Source organism: Camelina sativa, chromosome 8 (genome assembly GCF_030686135.1).
Source record: "Camelina sativa cultivar CO46 ecotype springtype chromosome 8, ASM3068613v1".
In the NCBI taxonomy this organism is placed as follows: domain Eukaryota; kingdom Viridiplantae; phylum Streptophyta; class Magnoliopsida; order Brassicales; family Brassicaceae; genus Camelina; species Camelina sativa.
Window position 1 is genome coordinate 20,033,661 of NC_141887.1, and position 17,291 is coordinate 20,050,951.

Sequence of the window (17,291 nt, forward strand, 5' to 3'; positions counted from 1 at the left end):
GTGGTTCGATTGGTGGTTCGACTGGGTGGCTCGACTGGTGGTTCAACTGGTGTTGGCTCGACCCAGAGTGGTGTTGGCTCGACCCAGGGTGGTGTTGGCTCGACCTAGAGTGGTGTTGGCTCGACCCAGAGTGATGTTGGCTCGACCCAGAGTGGTGTTGGCTCGAGCTGGGTGTATACACATCCACTAAAACGATGATAACTCTTGAATCACACCTCCGATTGGCTTGAAATAAATGGCGTTGGAAAGATGACTCGATTCCCTACAACTTTAATGAAGACGTCGAAGGCTGTATCCCAAGAAAGAATCTTCACTCGACTCGATCAAAGAGGTGGAAAAAGTCGGATGACTGGCGTTGTCGGTCGAGCGGGATGACATCCATTCCAGGCATGATGGATCGAGTGGGATGATGGTGCTTCTTCCTGGGAGCGCGTCCAAGTCGCATGTCGGTCGAGTCACATTGCTTCTCTCTCGAGAGCATCGCTCGAGTCGCATGACGTCTATTCCGGGCATGCTTGGTCGAGCTGCATGTCTCAACCTCCATTCGGTTCCAATAGTCTGGACATCTCCTAAACACTTGAATTAACTCCAATATGCAAGATGTATGCAGGACCAATGCAAAGACTACCTAGATATGAATATTATGCAAAAAAGACTAAAAACAATGCAAAACAATGAGTTAAGAGAACAAAATGAATAACAAATGTATGATGAAAGAGTGTAAAATATATACATATCAGAATATATCAGGATGTCGTCAATGAAAATGATAACAGACACGTCCAGAAACTCCTGGAACACGCCTCATCCTGAATGCAGTCTTCCTCACATCTGCATCATCTATCGGTATCTGATGGTAACTCGATGCCAGGTCAATCTTGTAGCACCTCTCAACTGATCTAACAACTCATCGATCCTGGGAAAAGGGTACTTATTATTCACAGTGACCCGGTTCAGACCCCGGTAATCAATGCAAAAGCGGAAACTCCCGTCCTTCTTCTTAACGAACAACACTAGTGCTTCCCACGGTGACACGCTAGGACAGATGAATCCCTTGCCCAAAATATCCTCCAGCTGCAATCTTTGTTGGAGTAATTCTATAAGGCGCGTTTGATAACGGCATTGTCCCTGGTTCCAGCTCAATCGTGAAGGGATCAGACCAAGATAGTGGTAACCCTTGCAATGACTGGAACACATCCTCAAACTCCTCTACAACCCTTATACCTCCAACGATATACTACCTCACTGACTCCAGCATCGAAATTGTAACCAGGTAAGCCTCACTTCCCTTCTCGATCATCTTCCCGGCCTGTGGCCGAGATCACGAAACTCCCTGAAGTCAGTATCACTCCCTTAACTACCAACGTCCCTTATGGACGATCAAACTCCACTTAACCCCGATTACAATCTAGATGAACACTATGATGACACAACCAATTCATCCCCAGGATAACATCATACAACTCCACCAGAATGATAAGAAAGTCCACTGGCCTAGACTCTCCTGCGATCTGAATATCAACTTTCCTCGCCCGACCAAGATTTCTCAGAAACTTGCCTCCCACAACTCTGACAACTCCCGCTCGCTCGGGATCTCTTCTTATATTGGCGCTCTCAGTGAACTCTGGGTAATGAAGCAATGGGTTGCTCTAGAGTCAAACATGACGTGGGACCTAAACCCGCCCACTAATAAGGTTCCTACACAAACCTCATGTGCTAAGAACCCTAACACTTAATCACAAATCTGAATCTACTGAAATTCGCAAAGTCTGAGTCTCATAAATTATACATGTGATCGTCCCGACACTGGTTCCTCCGATCTCTACGGTCGTGTACACCCGCAGTGCCTGCTCGAACTACACCACCGGCTGCACCCCGTGCTGCACTCTATGCTACATCGCTGCAACTTAAGACACTTGGGCTTGATGTGCCTAGGCTCCCTACAGTGATAGCAGAAACGAACCGCTGCTTGCGCTGCCGTCATAGCACTCCTCTTGAGACAGCTAGCCACCTTGTGGTCCATGCTACCGCACCCGTAGCACTTGGCACCACTTGACCTCTGTGTAGCCTCCCACTTCCTCTTGGTTCCATGCGCAGGGTTGCCGCCTTTGCCAGAACCTCCAGGATGCTGAGCCTTCCTAGGCTGGACCGATGGACTCACCGTCACTTCCTGTGCCCGGATATCCTCCTCAATCACAGCTGCGGGCTCAGCCAGCTCTGCTCTTGATGCATAGCTCCGCCTTCTGTAGTGAACCCTCAAGTCATCACGAAGGACCCTCATGAACGTCTGGACCTGTGCTTCCTTGGACTCCATCACCATACCCCCATACATCATAAGCCGACTAAACTCCATGTCCAAATCCCGCATTGTCCGAGTCCCGTGAGATAACTACAAGAACCGCACCTCTAACCGTTCTATTGCCTCACGGGGAAAGTACTTGCGGTTGAAATTCTCCACGAAATCAACCCAAGTCATCTCCCTCTGCACTCTCATGGCAGCCATTGACCTCCATCACAAGTGGGCATCATTTGCCAGGTAGTGGACCCCTATGTCCACTTGATACTCCTCTGGACACTTGAGAGACTCGAAGTTGTGTTCCACTCTTGTCCTCCACGCATCCGCAGCAGTAGGGTCGGTACCACCAAAGAAATGCACCGTACCGATCCTCACCATCTCCGTCAGCATACTGACATACCGAGAATGAACTCCTACACCCGCAGCCATTGGCTGCTGCACCTCCACCACCACAGGCGGCACCATCTGAGAATGTGCTGGTACAACTCCTGATAACCACTTCAACAACTGCGTCAACAAGTCCGGCAGGTCAATACTTCCACCAGGGGCTCCACCTACTGGAACTCCCGCACCCAGAACTCCATCACCACTGGCCAACCCAGCACCGACACCGCCCACACAGACTCCATCAGCGCCTACGGTCCTATCGGCACCACCACCGGCCACACTCACAGACCCCTCTTGGAAGTCCTGCGACTCACTGACGTCTTCTACTGTCACACTATGATCCACGGTATCACTAACCATTGAGCTTCTGCCCCTCCCACGCCCACGTCCGCGTCCACTAGATAAAAATATTTAAATAATTATTAATTTTCAAAAAAAAATTTCTTTCTCTAATTAATTATAAAAGAAAATTACTAACTAATTTATTTTTAAAATAAAGCTAAATTTTATTTCATTTTCAAATTGTTTTGAATTATTTATATAGCTTTTGTGGCAGAAAAACATCTGAAATCGACAAGTTTCTGGCAAAAAAATAAAGAATTGACAATAAAACGCTTTCAAAGCCGTTAAAAATATGAGTTAAAAAGGTACTATATGAGTTAATCATTGTAGCCAATTTAGCTAGTTTTATCATACGTTAAATCCATTTGAAAACCCAGTTATCAAATTACTTAACGGCTACAAGTACACTCACACTCAATCTAAGGGGATTAGTATGGTGAAGGTAAGAATTTATCTCGATCACCCTCTTTTAATTATTAGAAAAAACTTTAACTGGTTGATGACTAAGTATCGACATAAAAGGTTAAATGGTTGATAATATCGACTAGGTTTTCTTGAGCTGTAAAGAAAAAAGAAAAAAAAAAACGAAAAAGACTACTGTTTCTTGGAAAGTATACGAAGGTTGACTGACCATATCGACTCCAGCAAAACGTGAGAATAAAGATGAAAGACAAAAGTCCAAAAAGATAAGACAGACCAAACCCAATCACTCAATGATGCAAACCAATAAGGAACATTCTAGTATATAAAGGCATGCATTTGCTTCAGTAATCAGTATCTCTCCTTTTAAGATATATGATGGGCCAAATAAATATTATCGCGATGGTTCTAACTTTAGTTCTGATCAGTTCCGTCTTCGCTCATGAGACCAAGGTACTTAGCATAGTAGCATTTATGAGATATATTTCTTGATCAAGCAACATAACCATGCATATATAACATTAAGCATTTATGAGACACATGATGATCCTGAGTCTGTCACTGAATCTCACCATCAGTTACTGAGGCCACTTCTGGGAAGGTGAGATTTAGAAGTAATTCTACAAATGAGATTATATATACTAGCTGATAACCCATCATAAGACAAGAATTAATACAAAATATTCAAAAAATAAATTGTTCCAAAAAGACAGTCTTTTTAAGTGTTTAATATATTGTTATCAGTTAATGATGATGATTTGTAAACTTAAATACTAAAAATTTGGATTGGATTCAAAAATAATATCACTGATTCCTCATAATTAAATATTTTTAAAATTAACATATATTTATGTTTCTCTCATATATGTTTGTGATCGGTTATAATATTGTTATGTATTAATCTTCAGTGCACGCTAGATATTGCATTACTACATCCATTTTATTTTAGTTGTCATTTTAGTGTTATTTTTTTATTTCATAATAGTTATCATTTTAGATTTTTAATATAAATATTTGGTAAACATTCCAATTTTATCTGAAACATCTTGAAAAATAAAAGTAAAAAATATAATTTATAAAGGAGAAAAATGAAAAATTTAATTATTTTTTTAATTTGTGTAAAAAAACCTAAAACGACAACTAGATTGAAACAGATGGAGTAGTCTATTTGTGTGAAAGTACCAAATATAATATAGTCTTTTATTGTACCTCCGTCAATTGATCATCCTTATGATTTATAGTTGTCAGTAGTTAATTTTGTGCGAGGACATTCAAAGATAATTTATATATATATATATTCAGAAGAAAGTAAAAAGATAGATATAAATATTCTGAAAATAAAAAATTTGTAATATGTATTTTAGTTTCTTAATTGTCCTGTTTTCAGCAAAAAAGCAGTCCATGATTCAGTAGTGTATAGTTATCGACATGGCTTCTCAGGTTTTGCTGCCCAGCAAATTTCAGGTACTTGCAAGGTCGAACCCTTCTTCTGTTTTTTTTTTTAATTAACATAATAACCCAAGTAGTAAACATACCATTTCCCCTTTGAGAACAGAACTACCTGAAGTAGTACATGTCATACCAAATACGTTATACGAACTGACTACAACTCGAACTTGGGATTACTTGGGCCTGTCTCCGGGTACTCCAAAGAGTCTTCTACACAAGGCCAACATGGGAAGTTCGGTCATTGTTGGAGTCATCGATTCAGGTTTGTGTCTATGAAGGCAATACCTTAAATACTCTTAGAGACATGTTTATTGATAGAAACCATCAAATGCATGTAGGAGTGTGGCCAGAGTCTGAAATGTTTAATGACAAAGGCTATGGACCTATTCCTAGCCGTTGGAAAGGTGGCTGTGTATCTGGAGAATTATTCAACGCCTCGATTCACTGCAACAAGAAGCTGATCGGAGCGAAATACTATGTTGATGGCTATGTTGCCCAATATGGAGACTTGAACAAACCAGAGAAGCGTGAGTACATTTCTCCGAGGGACTTTAACGGTCATGGCACGCATTGTGCCTCAACCATCGGTGGTTCTTTTTTGCCTAATGTGAGCTACTTAGGCGTTGGAAGAGGAACTGCAAAAGGCGGTGCTCCCGGTGTTCATATAGCTATTTATAAGGCGTGCTGATCTACAAGGGGATGTTCAGGAGCAGATATCATAAAAGCAATTGATGAAGCTATTCATGATGGTGTTGATGTTTTGTCATTCTCTTTGGGACCAAGAGTTCCTTTATCACCAGAAACTAATGTGAGGCTTTCTGCTATGGGATTATTCCATGCGGTAGCAAAGGGCATTCATGTCGTAGCTTCAGCTGGTAATGACGGACCTGGAGCTCAGACCATTGCGAATGTAACTCCTTGGATCTTGACGGTCGCTGCAACTACTCTAGACCGTTATTTTCCCACAGCCATCACACTTGGGAACAATATAACAACTCTGGTATATTCATACCAATTAAAGAACTATAAGACAAACTCTTTACCTAAGGATCTAATTAAACCCAATGCTGATGATTTCTTCTTTGCTTAATTTAGGGTCAAGCAATCTTTGCTGGTCCAGAACTCAGTTTTGTTGGTCTTACTTATTCCGGGTAACTTTGAATCACTATTTCATGTTTTGACTATATGTTCCTCTGAGATTGAACATTTAGAACATGATGCCTTCAACTTGCAGTGATTGCGCGAAGCTCTCCGCTAATCCAATGGAAGGAAAAGTTGTGTTATGTTTCACAGCAGATATAAATCCCCGCTCCACGGTTGTAACAAATGCTAGAATCGCAGTTAAAAATGCTGGTGGTCTCGGGGTAATTATTGCAAGAAATCCAACCTACTCGCTTATTCCAACTCGTAACTTTCCATGTGTTATGGTAGACTTTGAGCTCGGAACTGACATTCTGTTCTACATACGCTCCACAATGTATCATCACCAAAACTTGTCTGTTTCTTTGTGGACTTTCATGGATAATGGTTCCAAACATATATTACCACACATTTTGGGTTTTGTTTTGCTAGATCTCCCATGGTAAAGATACATGCTCCAAGAACATTTGTTTCACACCCCGTGGCTACAAAAGTAGCATCTTTTTCATCAAGAGGACCCAATTCGATATCTCCAACGATTCTTAAGGTATATCATTTTTTTCCATACTGATCCAACATTGTAGTGAGAGGGGTAACAAAGGTGGGAAGGAAAATGAAAATTTGTGAGCCGCTTCTTTTTTTCATTAAAGTATTTTAGCGGGAAAATAAATATGCACTGCGTTTCAAAATTTACCAGTGGTATGTATTATATACACTTCTACACTGCGTTTCTTTTTAGAAAACGCTATCTAAATCTGAGATGTTTGTCAACCATAGCAGAAAGGCATTAAACGCTACATTATACTGTTACCAATACCCCAATTTCCTGTGTTATAGATTCTAAAAGTTTTTGATAACTAATTTCTACAGCCGGATATAGCAGCACCTGGCGTGAACATACTAGCAGCTATTTCTCCAAATAGTGCTTTAAACGACGGAGAATTTGCTATGATGTCAGGGACATCAATGGCTACTCCTGTTGTCTCAGGAGTTGTAGTGCTACTTAAATCATTGTACCCTCATTGGTCTCCTTCTGCTATCAAATCAGCTATTGTCACTACAGGTTCTTATCTTCTTCAAACTCATTGTCAGAATGATCAAAATATCATATTGATCTTGGGATCACATTTTACATTGCAGCGTGGAAAACTGATCCATCCGGCGAGCCTATTTTCGCAGACGGGTCAAACCGCAAGCTAGCAGATCCGTTTGATTATGGAGGACGACTCGTAAATCCAGAGAAAGCTGCAAGACCAGGTCTCATATACGACATGACCATTGATGACTATGTCTCCTACTTATGCTCTACCTATAATTACAATGACGTCTCCATTTCCCAAGTCCTCGGAAATAAAATAGTATGTCCTAATCCAAAGCCTTCTGTTCTTGATCTAAACTTGCCATCCATCACAATACCGAACCTCAAAGACGAAGTTAGTCTCACTAGAACCGTCACTAATGTTGGACCACTCAACTCGATATACAAAGTTATGATCGATCCTCCAATCGGCGTTAGTATGACCGTGACACCGGATACGCTAGAGTTTAACTCTACGACCAAAAATGTTTCCTTTAAAGTGAGAGTTTCGACAAGGCACAAAGTAAATACTGGCTATTACTTTGGAAGCTTGACATGGACTGACAATCTGCACAATGTGGTCATCCCAGTATCTGTCAGAACCCAAATCCTCGAACGTTACCACGATGAGAACTGATATAAGGGAAAACCATCTTCTGCTCAAGTACTATATATGTTGTTGTGTTGAATAATATGTAAAGCATAATGCTGATGAATAATAATGTTGTGTGGATTATTGTCTTGGTTATTTATCCGTATATAGAATGGTCATAGGCACACACGAGGTCCAAAGTTGTAACTGATGATATTAGACACAACATAGATTCACTCCAAGTAGTGCTTTCAAAGTTATAACTGATGATAACAGAGACCTAATCTCTATCACTTATTCACCATTAATGCATTAACAGAGCTTTTTGGCTAAATTAATCTATAATGTTAACTTTTATACAAAGTGCAATCTTGTTCTCTACCTGTCTACCTGAATGAGCTTAGATTAATATGTGTTGTTAAGTTTAAGTTGCAACCGTTCTTGAGCAAGTTTGAACATTTCTAAAGCGCTAGGACTGCTTCTCCATTTCGTCGATGGAAAAATAAAAATAAAAAACAACTACTTGTCTTATAATATTCCTTACTTCCAAAGACAACGTCCAAGTTTATGAATATAACTTAGTTCCAAAATAGATACACATAAACAAGTTTACACTGCCAAAAATAATGTATATGAGTACTAAAAAGCCCGACACGTTTACAAAGAACCTATAAAACAGATGTCGGCTCTGTTTCTTCATATACAAATTTCCAAATTTGTTTTTTTACTTTCAAATATACAAGTTTCCATCTCAAAGAAACTAATTCTTGACATTATATATTAATATAAAACTACTTTATTGTTCTCAATATGACCAATTCTAATATGTAGTTGGTATAAAGTTATTTTCACATGGTATTTTCTGGACTTTCTTAATATGAGTATTCTTTATCCATGGTAGAGAATTATTTAGAGTTTCTTTGTATTACAAGAAATCTAGCCAAGAAACTACTTCATTGATTAATACTTAAAACTCTAGTGTCTTAATATGATCATTTTAATCCCAATGAAGAACTATTCTCGTGTTTTTTTCTTCTTTCTGGAAAATGTAAAAACATCAAAATTTGATAGACCCAATCAAAACAGTAAGTATCGATGATGATGACTGTGCCAAAAGTAGCTGGTAAAAAAAATTACATCTTCCTCGAAAGGGAAATCAATATAACTTGAATGTATAAAGTAATTTAGCAAAGAAACTGGTCTAGTTTTCATAATCTGACAAATCCTAATCTAGGTATGTTACGCGTATAGTCATTTAGCCAAGATACTTCTCTGGTAGAGTTGCTTAATACTTACAACTCTATTGTTCTAAAACTAACATTCAGAGTTGATATTTTAAAATTCAAAATTTGAAGTTACTTTGCCTATATTGCTAATTTAGTGTTCTTAACCTAATCAGTTTTAATGTCAGTAGAGAATTATTCAAAGTTGCTTAGTATTATTGAATTCTAAATTTGAACTAATTTAATTTAGATACAACTTTAGTGTTCTTATTTTGATCACTTCTAATCTCATTAGAGAACTATTCAGAGCTGATTATTATTGAAAATCAAATGTTTGAGATAATATAGATTTTTTAATTTGAACTATGTCAAAATTGAACCCTTGACTCTAAAAAACAAGCAACCACATGGTGTCAACTATTAAAAAACAGAGTAAACTAATGTCACAATATACCTCGTAGAAGACGAAGTCTTCAAATGTTATACCTTATATAAAGCCTTCTGCATCATTGATAATCTTAGACATTGAATCATATATCTCTCTTTCTCCATTCAAGAGAAATAATGGGCCAAACCATAATTCTCTTGGCTTTATTTCTGTCTATAGTTTTGAATGTACAGATCAGTTTCGCCGTTGCTGAGAGAAAGGTAAATGGTATTCATGAGAGATCTCTCTTGATCAGGCAACATAACCATATCTCTCTTGGTATGGTATGGTTTCTGACTATTGTTTTTTGCTTTGTGATCATATAGGTTTATGTAGTTTACTTGGGAGAGAAGGAACATGACAATCCTGAGTCTGTCACTGAATCTCACCATCAGATCTTGTGGTCACTTCTTGGAAGGTATGATTTAGTACTTCTACTTAACAACTTTTGGAAGACTGAAGACATATGTCGAAAGATCGAAGATAGTTTACTTACTTGAGTCATTGTCATGTTTCAGCAAAGAGTCTGTCCATGATTCAATAGTGTACAGTTATAGACACGGTTTCTCAGGCTTCGCTGCCAAGTTGACAGAGTCACAAGCCCAACAAATTTCAGGTAGTTTTAGAGCTGAACTCTTCTCTGTTTCTTGATATGACTAAAACCAAATATTCATTATTATTGTTCTTCTCTTATCGTGAACAGAACTGCCTGAAGTAGTACAAGTCATACCAAATACATTATACGAAATGACAACAACAAGAACTTGGGATTACTTGGGCCTGTCTCCGGGTACACCAAAGAGTCTTCTACATAAGGCCAACATGGGAAATTCGGTCATTGTTGGAGTCATCGACTCAGGTTTGAGTCTATGAACAAGAGCAATTCCTTTAATTCTCTCAGAGACATGTTTATTGATAGAAACCATGAAATGCAGGAGTGTGGCCAGAGTCTGAAATGTTTAACGACAAAGGCTATGGACCTATACCAAGCCGTTGGAAAGGCGGATGCGAATCTGGAGAATCATTCAACGCCTCGATTCATTGCAACAAAAAGCTAATAGGAGCCAAATACTTCGTTGATGGCCTTGTAGCCGCGGCTGGAGTCGTGAATAGAACAGAGAACCCAGAGTATCTTTCCCCGAGAGACTTTAACGGTCATGGCACGCATGTTGCCTCGACTATTGGTGGTTCTTTTCTTCCTAATGTAAGCTACTTAGGCCTCGGACAAGGCACTGCAAGAGGCGGTGCTCCCGGTGTTCATATAGCTATTTATAAGGCATGCTGGCTTCAAACAGGGACATGTACAGGAGCTGATGTCTTAAAAGCAATAGATGAAGCTATCCATGATGGTGTTGATATTTTGTCACTTTCTTTGCAATCTAGTGTTCCTTTGTTTCCAGAAACGGATATGAGGGAGCTGACCTCTGTGGGAGCATTCCATGCGGTTTCAAAGGGAATTGCTGTTGTAGCTGCAGCTGGGAATGCTGGCCCCACGGCTCAGACTATTTCGAATGTAGCTCCGTGGATATTGACGGTGGCTGCAACCACTCAAGACCGTTCCTTTCCTACAGCTATAACACTTGGGAACAATATAACAATACTGGTATACATATGTTCTGCTATTATTTTTTTTTTTAATATATACTATAAGTCAAAATGTTTTCTATAGTTTTAATACTTGTGCGGAAAACTTCCTCTTTGTTTAATGTAGGGTCAAGCGATCTTTGGCGGTCCAGAACTCGGTTTCGTTGGTCTTACTTACCCAGAGAGACCACTTTCAGGGTAAAATTGAGTAACATATATCATGTTTTGATTGTTCAAGACGTTAAACCCGCGAGATTGCGTATTTGGACCTGATGTAGCTTTCAACTTGCAGTGACTGTGAGAACCTCTCTGCTAATCCCGACAGTGCAATGGAAGGCAAAGTTGTGTTGTGTTTCGCAGCAAATAAACCAACCAATGCTGCTATAACCGCTGTAAGAAACGCCGGTGGCCTCGGGTTAATCATTGCAAGAAATCCGACACACTTGCTTAGCCCAACTCGTAACTTTCCATATGTTTCCGTAGACTTTGAGCTCGGGACCGACATTTTGTTCTATATACGTTCCACAAGGTATACTTTCGCAATGATCACAATCTCTTTAACAAACATATTCAACTTAACATTTTGAGTTTTGTTTTTCTTTAGATCTCCCATTGTAAAGATAGACGCTTCAAGAACACTTGTTGCACGATCCGTGTCGACCAAGGTAGCAACTTTCTCATCAAGGGGACCCAATTCAGTTTCTCCGGCGATTCTTAAGGTAACATCAGACAATTTTCTATACATTTTTAACCACTTAAAGCTTCTCTGTTTTATAACCGCTACTCTGTTATGGCAGCCGGATATAGCAGCACCTGGTGTGAACATACTAGCAGCTATTTCTCCAAATAGTTCTATAAACGACGGAGGATTTGCTATGATGTCAGGAACATCAATGTCTACTCCTGTTGTTTCAGGAGTTGTAGTGCTCCTCAAATCATTACACCCTGATTGGTCTCCTGCTGCTATTAAATCAGCTATTGTCACTACAGGTTCTTATTATCTTCAACGTGTTATTAGATTGACTAGTACGAATTTAATAAGAACATACTGATTCGTGAGAACATATTTTTACGTTGCAGCTTGGAAAACAGATCCATCAGGAGAGCCAATTTTCGCAGACGGGTCAAGCCGCAAGCTAGCTGATCCGTTTGATTACGGAGGAGGCCTCATAAATCCAGAGAAAGCTGTAAAACCTGGTCTCATCTACGACATGACCACAGATGACTACATCTTGTACCTGTGCTCTGCTGAATATAGTGACGTTTCTATTTCCCGAGTCCTCGGGAAAGCAACAGTTTGTCCTAACCCCAAGCCTTCTGTTCTTGATCTCAACTTGCCTTCCATCACAATCCCAAATCTTAGAGAAGAAGTCACTTTCAAAAGAACTGTCACTAACGTTGGACCTCTGAAATCAATATACAAGGTTGTAATTGATCCTCCAACGGGCGTTAATGTGACTGTAACGCCAACGGAACTAGTGTTCGACTCTACAAATACAAAGCTATCTTTCACTGTTCGAGTCTCGACCACACACAAAGTAAACACTGGTTACTATTTTGGAAGCTTGACTTGGACTAACGATTTGCACAATGTAGTCATTCCAGTATCTGTAAGAACCCAGATCTTGCAACGATACTACGATGAAAACTAAGACAAATACCAAGTACTATTGATAAATAATACTGTTGCAGTGTTGAAGAATATGTAAAGAATACTATTGATAAATAAATAATACCATTGTCTAAGTTTTGTTGTTAGTAAATCGGTAAATGAGATCTTTCACGGATGAGGTGATCAAGAACCACTACTGATCAAGGAAGATTGCATGAAAATAAATAGAAATTAAAAAAAAAAACATAACTAATGAAAAAATCTGATAAGAAATAATACAAGAATACAAAGTAGAAACTTCACCATTAGTAATCGAAGTTACATAAGTTAACTACTTTGAATCATAGAAAAATATACGAATGGTTAGTAACGTTTAGTTTTCATCGAAGTAGTTCCCCAGAAGTTATTCGTTTAATATTTTTCTTTTTAAAAAGGGTTAAAAGTAGGTTATTTATTGATTCAGGAAGTGACATAAATTCTGCAGTAATTAAATCCAAGCTCAAACAATTAGAAACATATACAGATCAGAAGAAGACTTCAACCTGCAATGAATAAAAAAGTGTAATATCTGATTACTTGCTTGCCAAGGAAGCTAATTATGAAAAATACAAAAAAAATGTTATGGTACAAGTTGTGTTCGGCTGAAGTAGTCATATTAGATTCTGAAAGAGCTGACACCAGAAGCACAACCATCGCCAGAACACAACTGGCAGGGAGCGCAACTAGGGAACTCTATTCAAGAACCCGACCACTTGAACCGAATTTACCGTAACAATACCCTTTCAGCCTCCACTAGGATTACAAGCTCACGTTACCAAGCTCGGCGACAGATGATGCCTCTTCTCTGTATATATGTAGTTGTGTCGTCTTTTGCTTCTTTCGATGTGGGACATATATAAGTTTTCATTAACCAAATTAATTTCCCCATTCATTATATATATATGTATTTAAATGGAAATGGTTACATATATGGGAATTAATGACGATTGACAAAATAATTATTAACTTTTCACTTGAAAATCAAGTTTTATTTTAGTTCTAATTTTTATACTGAACCAAAGAAAATATGTGTAGCTTGATCCAGTTTTGTATTGAATTTTGGCCGCTCAAATTTGATGTAAAATTAAATCACAAATTCACTTTCATTCAGTGTACAAATGGTTACTTTGTTGGTTTAGTTCTCATCGTAGTAGTAAGGCAGAGTTTGCGTTCTCACAGACAAAGGAATGGTGACATTATGTTCAGAGTCACTCCAAGTCAAGCTTCCAAAGTAGTAACCCGTGTTGATTTTGTGTGTGGTCGAAACTCTGACTTTAAAAAGCCCGTTTGGTTGTAGAGTTGAACACTAGCGTCTCCGGGGTCACAGTCACTTGGATGCCCAATGGTGGTTCAACCATTACTTTATAGATCGAGTTTAGTGGTCCAACGTTAGTGAGGGTTCTGGTGAGAGTCACTACGTCTTTGAGGTTTGGGATTGTGATGGAAAGTAAGTTAAAATCAAGAACAGATGGTTTGGGAATGGAACAGACTGTTCCTTTTCCGACAAGCTGAGAGATCGATGACTCGTTGTAACCAGCAGAGCACATGTAGTGAACATAGTCTTCAATTCCAAGGTCATACACCAGACCTGGTTTCGCAGCTTTCTCAGGATTCACAAGACCTCCACCATAGTCGAACGGATCAGCTAGCTTCCTAGGTGACCCTTCAGCAAAAATCTGCTCACGGAATGGATCTGTTCTCCAAGCTGCAGAGTAAAGACGAGTATGGAGATTAGTATGTTCGTGTTTTATCTCTCTTTTTCTACTATTGGATGAAGAAGGTAAGAACCTGTAGTGACAATGGCTGATCTAATGGCGGCAGGAGACCAATCACGGTGCCGAGCTTTGAGAAGTGCAACAACTCCTGATATTACAGGAGCTGCCATTGATGTTCCAGACAATATAATGAATCCTTGGTCGTTGAAAGTTCTATTGGTGGATGTAGCCGCTAATATGCTCACTCCTGGTGCTGCTATATCCGGCTACATTGCAACATTCATATGATTTAAAACATCTTGAGGCAAAATAATCTAATGGGTCTGAAAAAATAACAGAACATACTTTGAGGATGGCAGGCTCGATCGTATTAGGACCTCTTGATGAGAAATCTGCAACCTTTGTACCTACTGGTTGTCCAACAAGTGTTTTAGAGGGATGTATCTTCACAACAGGCAATCTGCAAAGTATACAAGTTCATTAAGGTTGTATCTTCACAATGAGAGTTGCGCTTTCATCGTTCATATTTTCATACGTTGTGGAACGTATGTAGAAAAGTATATTTGTCCCGATCTCGTAGTCAACAGCAACACAAGGGAAGTCATCTACACATGGTGAAAGATTGTCGCCAGGGTTTCTTGCAACAATTAAGCCAAGACCACCAGCTTTCTTGACATAAGACACGGCACTTGATACTGTGGTGTAACGTGTTGATGTTGTGAAGCACAACACGACTTTGCCGGCCATTGTACGATTGGAATTGAAGAATAGAAGCTCACAGGTACTGCAAAGAGTGTGATGTCACAAAACTGATGTATTCTGTATAGAAAGATTTGGTTAATACTAAAAAACTTTGATCTTACCCAAAAAAACTTTCGTTGCTATTCCCTGGATTCTCTGGGTAAACCAAGCTAGTGAAGCCAAGTTCTGGACCAGTGTACATTGCTTGACCCTGCAATACAATGGTCACAATAAGATACATAAAAATCATATACTATGTTGTGAAAACATCAAACCTAAGTAGAGATATACATGATGTATATCTTGTTGTTACCAGTACTGCTTTATTGTTGCCAAGTATAATAGGTGTGGGATAGGACCGGTCTAAAGTCGTTGCAGCCACTGTCAAAATCCAAGGAGCCGTGTTTCCTACAGTCTGAGCTGCTGGTCCGGAGTTACCACCTGAACAAACAACTGTGATACCCTTTAAAACGGCGAGGAATGCTCCCGTAGCTATGGCAGCGCGAATATCAGTTTCAGGGTAGTAAGGAAGACGATAGCCGATAGACAAGGACAAAACATCAACACCATCATGCATAGCTTCATCCATAGCTTTCAAGAGGTCAGCAGATGAACAAGTATTTATGTCTAAATCATCAAGATACCAACAAGCTTTGTACATTGCTATACGGGCACGTTGTGCCCCACCTCTCACAGTCCCTCCAGCTAATCCCTTGTAGCTTGTATGTGGGACGTATGAACCACCCGCTATGGTGGCAACATGCGTGCCATGACCGCTATGGTCTCTACGGGAAATGAAGTCAAGTGATTCAGTGGAGTTGAAGCTTTCGTGTATCGCAAGGAAACCATTGATGAAGTACTTGGCTCCTATAAGCTTTTTATTGCAGTGAGAGGCGTTGAACATCTCCCCTGTTTCACAGCCTCCTTTCCAGTGGCTTGGTATCGGTCCAATGACATTGTCATTAAATACTTCAGATTCTGGCCAAACTCCTGCAACCTCATAAAATGATTTATTAGTTGAGATGCTAAGATATAAAGTAAGCAAAAGCAACAAGAGATTTAAAGCAGTGTAGCAAATATGCACAAATACCTGAGTCTACAACACCAATAATAACGTCTTCACCCATATTAGTGTCATTTAGAAGATTTTTCGGATTAGCGGCGGAAAGGCCTAAGTAGTCCCTAGTTCGAGTTGTTGCCAGTTCATAGAAACTATCCGGCGTGACATGAACAACTTCAGGTAAAATCTGTTTTCAAAGAGCATCATGTAAAAAAATGTCTTATGTTTCTGTTTCCGTTAACGCCAAGAAAATAAAAGACTTGATAAACTCTTAACCTGCTATCTTCTTGGCTTGGGACTTGGTAAGCTTGGCTGCAAACCGGAGAAGCCATGTCGGTAACTGTGCACCAAAGAATTATGGGCATCCTCTTTACTGTAACATGGAACACACCAACGAAATCTGAGTAATTGAGACACTTTATTATTTAACTTTAGAAAGATAAATTTTCCTGACATACCTTCCAAGAAGTGACCACAACATCTAATGATGAGATTCCGTGACAGACTCAGGATCATCATATTGCTTCTCACCTAAATACACTATATGAACCTATTGAAACAGAACCAACTTTGTCAGTTTAGTGGCTAAAAGAAAAAACATTATATATTTGTCGAGTACCTTGCTCTCAGCATTGGCTTGTGCTACGAAAGTGCTCTGCCCATTGAGAATTATTACCAGGCTTGGTACCACAAAACTTAAGGTTCTGGAACTCTTCATTCCAAGAAGAAATGGGTTGTCAAAGAAAAAGATGTACTTTACTTGAAGCCTAATAAATATCAAGGGAGCTGAAGCATTTATATAGATGTCTCTACTCAAGAAGAGTTTGACCAAGAATGTTTCCCTTACTTAGAATTGTTCTGACTTTTGCTTGTTTGAATCTCCTAAGTTTCATCATATAGTCAGAATATAAAACCTACACAGATAATCTAAAGAATATATCAAGCTGTGTTGCTTAGTCAAGTAATGATGGATCAAACACACAAATCATATGAAGATATTGTAAAATATAGCAAGCAATGAGAAAATTTACTTGGTATAGGCAGCTAATTAACCGATTGGGTTGACTCTCTTGTCCATGCTCAAACAATTAAACTTGAGGTGTAAGCATGCTAGAATTAGTATGCATTTTGACCAAAGAAACGCGTTGTTAACCATGCTTCATGCTGTTTCGTTAGCTCTACAGAA

General features: G+C 39.3%; 3 protein-coding genes and 1 pseudogene across 5 annotated transcripts; 3 read left to right on the top strand and 1 right to left on the bottom strand.

Moving 5' to 3' along the window:
• Positions 1-3,737: 3,737 nt before the first annotated feature.
• Positions 3,738-7,848, top strand: LOC104707339 (subtilisin-like protease SBT3.9). 3 transcript variants are annotated; one of them, XM_087461786.1, is made up of 9 exons: positions 3,738-3,898; positions 4,833-4,909; positions 5,001-5,156; positions 5,233-5,894; positions 5,990-6,045; positions 6,129-6,371; positions 6,467-6,581; positions 6,905-7,097; positions 7,175-7,848. In XM_087461786.1, exons 4-9 carry the CDS (start codon positions 5,718-5,720, stop codon positions 7,747-7,749), a joined length of 1,359 nt encoding a protein of 452 aa, XP_087317912.1. In that variant the 5' UTR covers positions 3,738-3,898; positions 4,833-4,909; positions 5,001-5,156; positions 5,233-5,717; the 3' UTR covers positions 7,750-7,848. The 3 variants fall into 3 exon arrangements, with proteins under 3 accessions (XP_087317912.1, XP_087317913.1, XP_087317914.1); XM_087461787.1 differs by having other exon boundaries at positions 3,799-4,046; XM_087461788.1 differs by lacking the exons at positions 3,738-3,898; positions 4,833-4,909; positions 5,001-5,156; positions 5,233-5,894; positions 5,990-6,045 and having other exon boundaries at positions 6,339-6,581.
• Positions 3,848-5,582, top strand: LOC147940217 (subtilisin-like protease SBT3.10). The gene is made up of 5 exons (XM_087461203.1): positions 3,848-3,898; positions 3,943-4,046; positions 4,833-4,909; positions 5,001-5,156; positions 5,233-5,582. Exons 1-5 carry the CDS (start codon positions 3,848-3,850, stop codon positions 5,580-5,582), a joined length of 738 nt encoding a protein of 245 aa, XP_087317329.1.
• Positions 7,849-9,453: 1,605 nt separating the features above from the next.
• LOC104707338 (subtilisin-like protease SBT3.10) lies at positions 9,454-12,684 on the top strand. Its single transcript, XM_010423665.3, has 10 exons — positions 9,454-9,575; positions 9,681-9,772; positions 9,873-9,970; positions 10,058-10,213; positions 10,290-10,957; positions 11,066-11,136; positions 11,231-11,467; positions 11,543-11,657; positions 11,736-11,928; positions 12,019-12,684. The coding sequence occupies exons 1-10, from the start codon at positions 9,492-9,494 to the stop codon at positions 12,588-12,590; spliced, it is 2,286 nt and encodes a 761-aa protein (XP_010421967.1). The 5' UTR covers positions 9,454-9,491; the 3' UTR covers positions 12,591-12,684.
• A 1,040-nt stretch (positions 12,685-13,724) lies between these two features.
• Positions 13,725-16,823, bottom strand: LOC104737055 (subtilisin-like protease SBT3.8; annotated as a pseudogene).
• Positions 16,824-17,291: the final 468 nt, after the last annotated feature.

Coding starts and splice junctions, on each gene's coding strand:
- LOC147940217 (XM_087461203.1), top strand. CDS start 3,848: ATGGTTCTAACTTTAGTTCTGATCAGTTCCGTCTTCGCTCATGAGACC. Junction 3,899..3,942: donor TCTTCGCTCATGAGACCAAG/GTACTTAGCATA, acceptor TTCTTGATCAAG/CAACATAACCATGCATATAT. Junction 5,157..5,232: donor TGTTGGAGTCATCGATTCAG/GTTTGTGTCTAT, acceptor AAATGCATGTAG/GAGTGTGGCCAGAGTCTGAA.
- LOC104707339 (XM_087461786.1), top strand. CDS start 5,718: ATGGGATTATTCCATGCGGTAGCAAAGGGCATTCATGTCGTAGCTTCA. Junction 6,372..6,466: donor TTCTACATACGCTCCACAAT/GTATCATCACCA, acceptor TTGTTTTGCTAG/ATCTCCCATGGTAAAGATAC. Junction 7,098..7,174: donor ATCAGCTATTGTCACTACAG/GTTCTTATCTTC, acceptor TTTACATTGCAG/CGTGGAAAACTGATCCATCC.
- LOC104707338 (XM_010423665.3), top strand. CDS start 9,492: ATGGGCCAAACCATAATTCTCTTGGCTTTATTTCTGTCTATAGTTTTG. Junction 9,773..9,872: donor TTGTGGTCACTTCTTGGAAG/GTATGATTTAGT, acceptor GTCATGTTTCAG/CAAAGAGTCTGTCCATGATT. Junction 11,929..12,018: donor ATCAGCTATTGTCACTACAG/GTTCTTATTATC, acceptor TTTACGTTGCAG/CTTGGAAAACAGATCCATCA.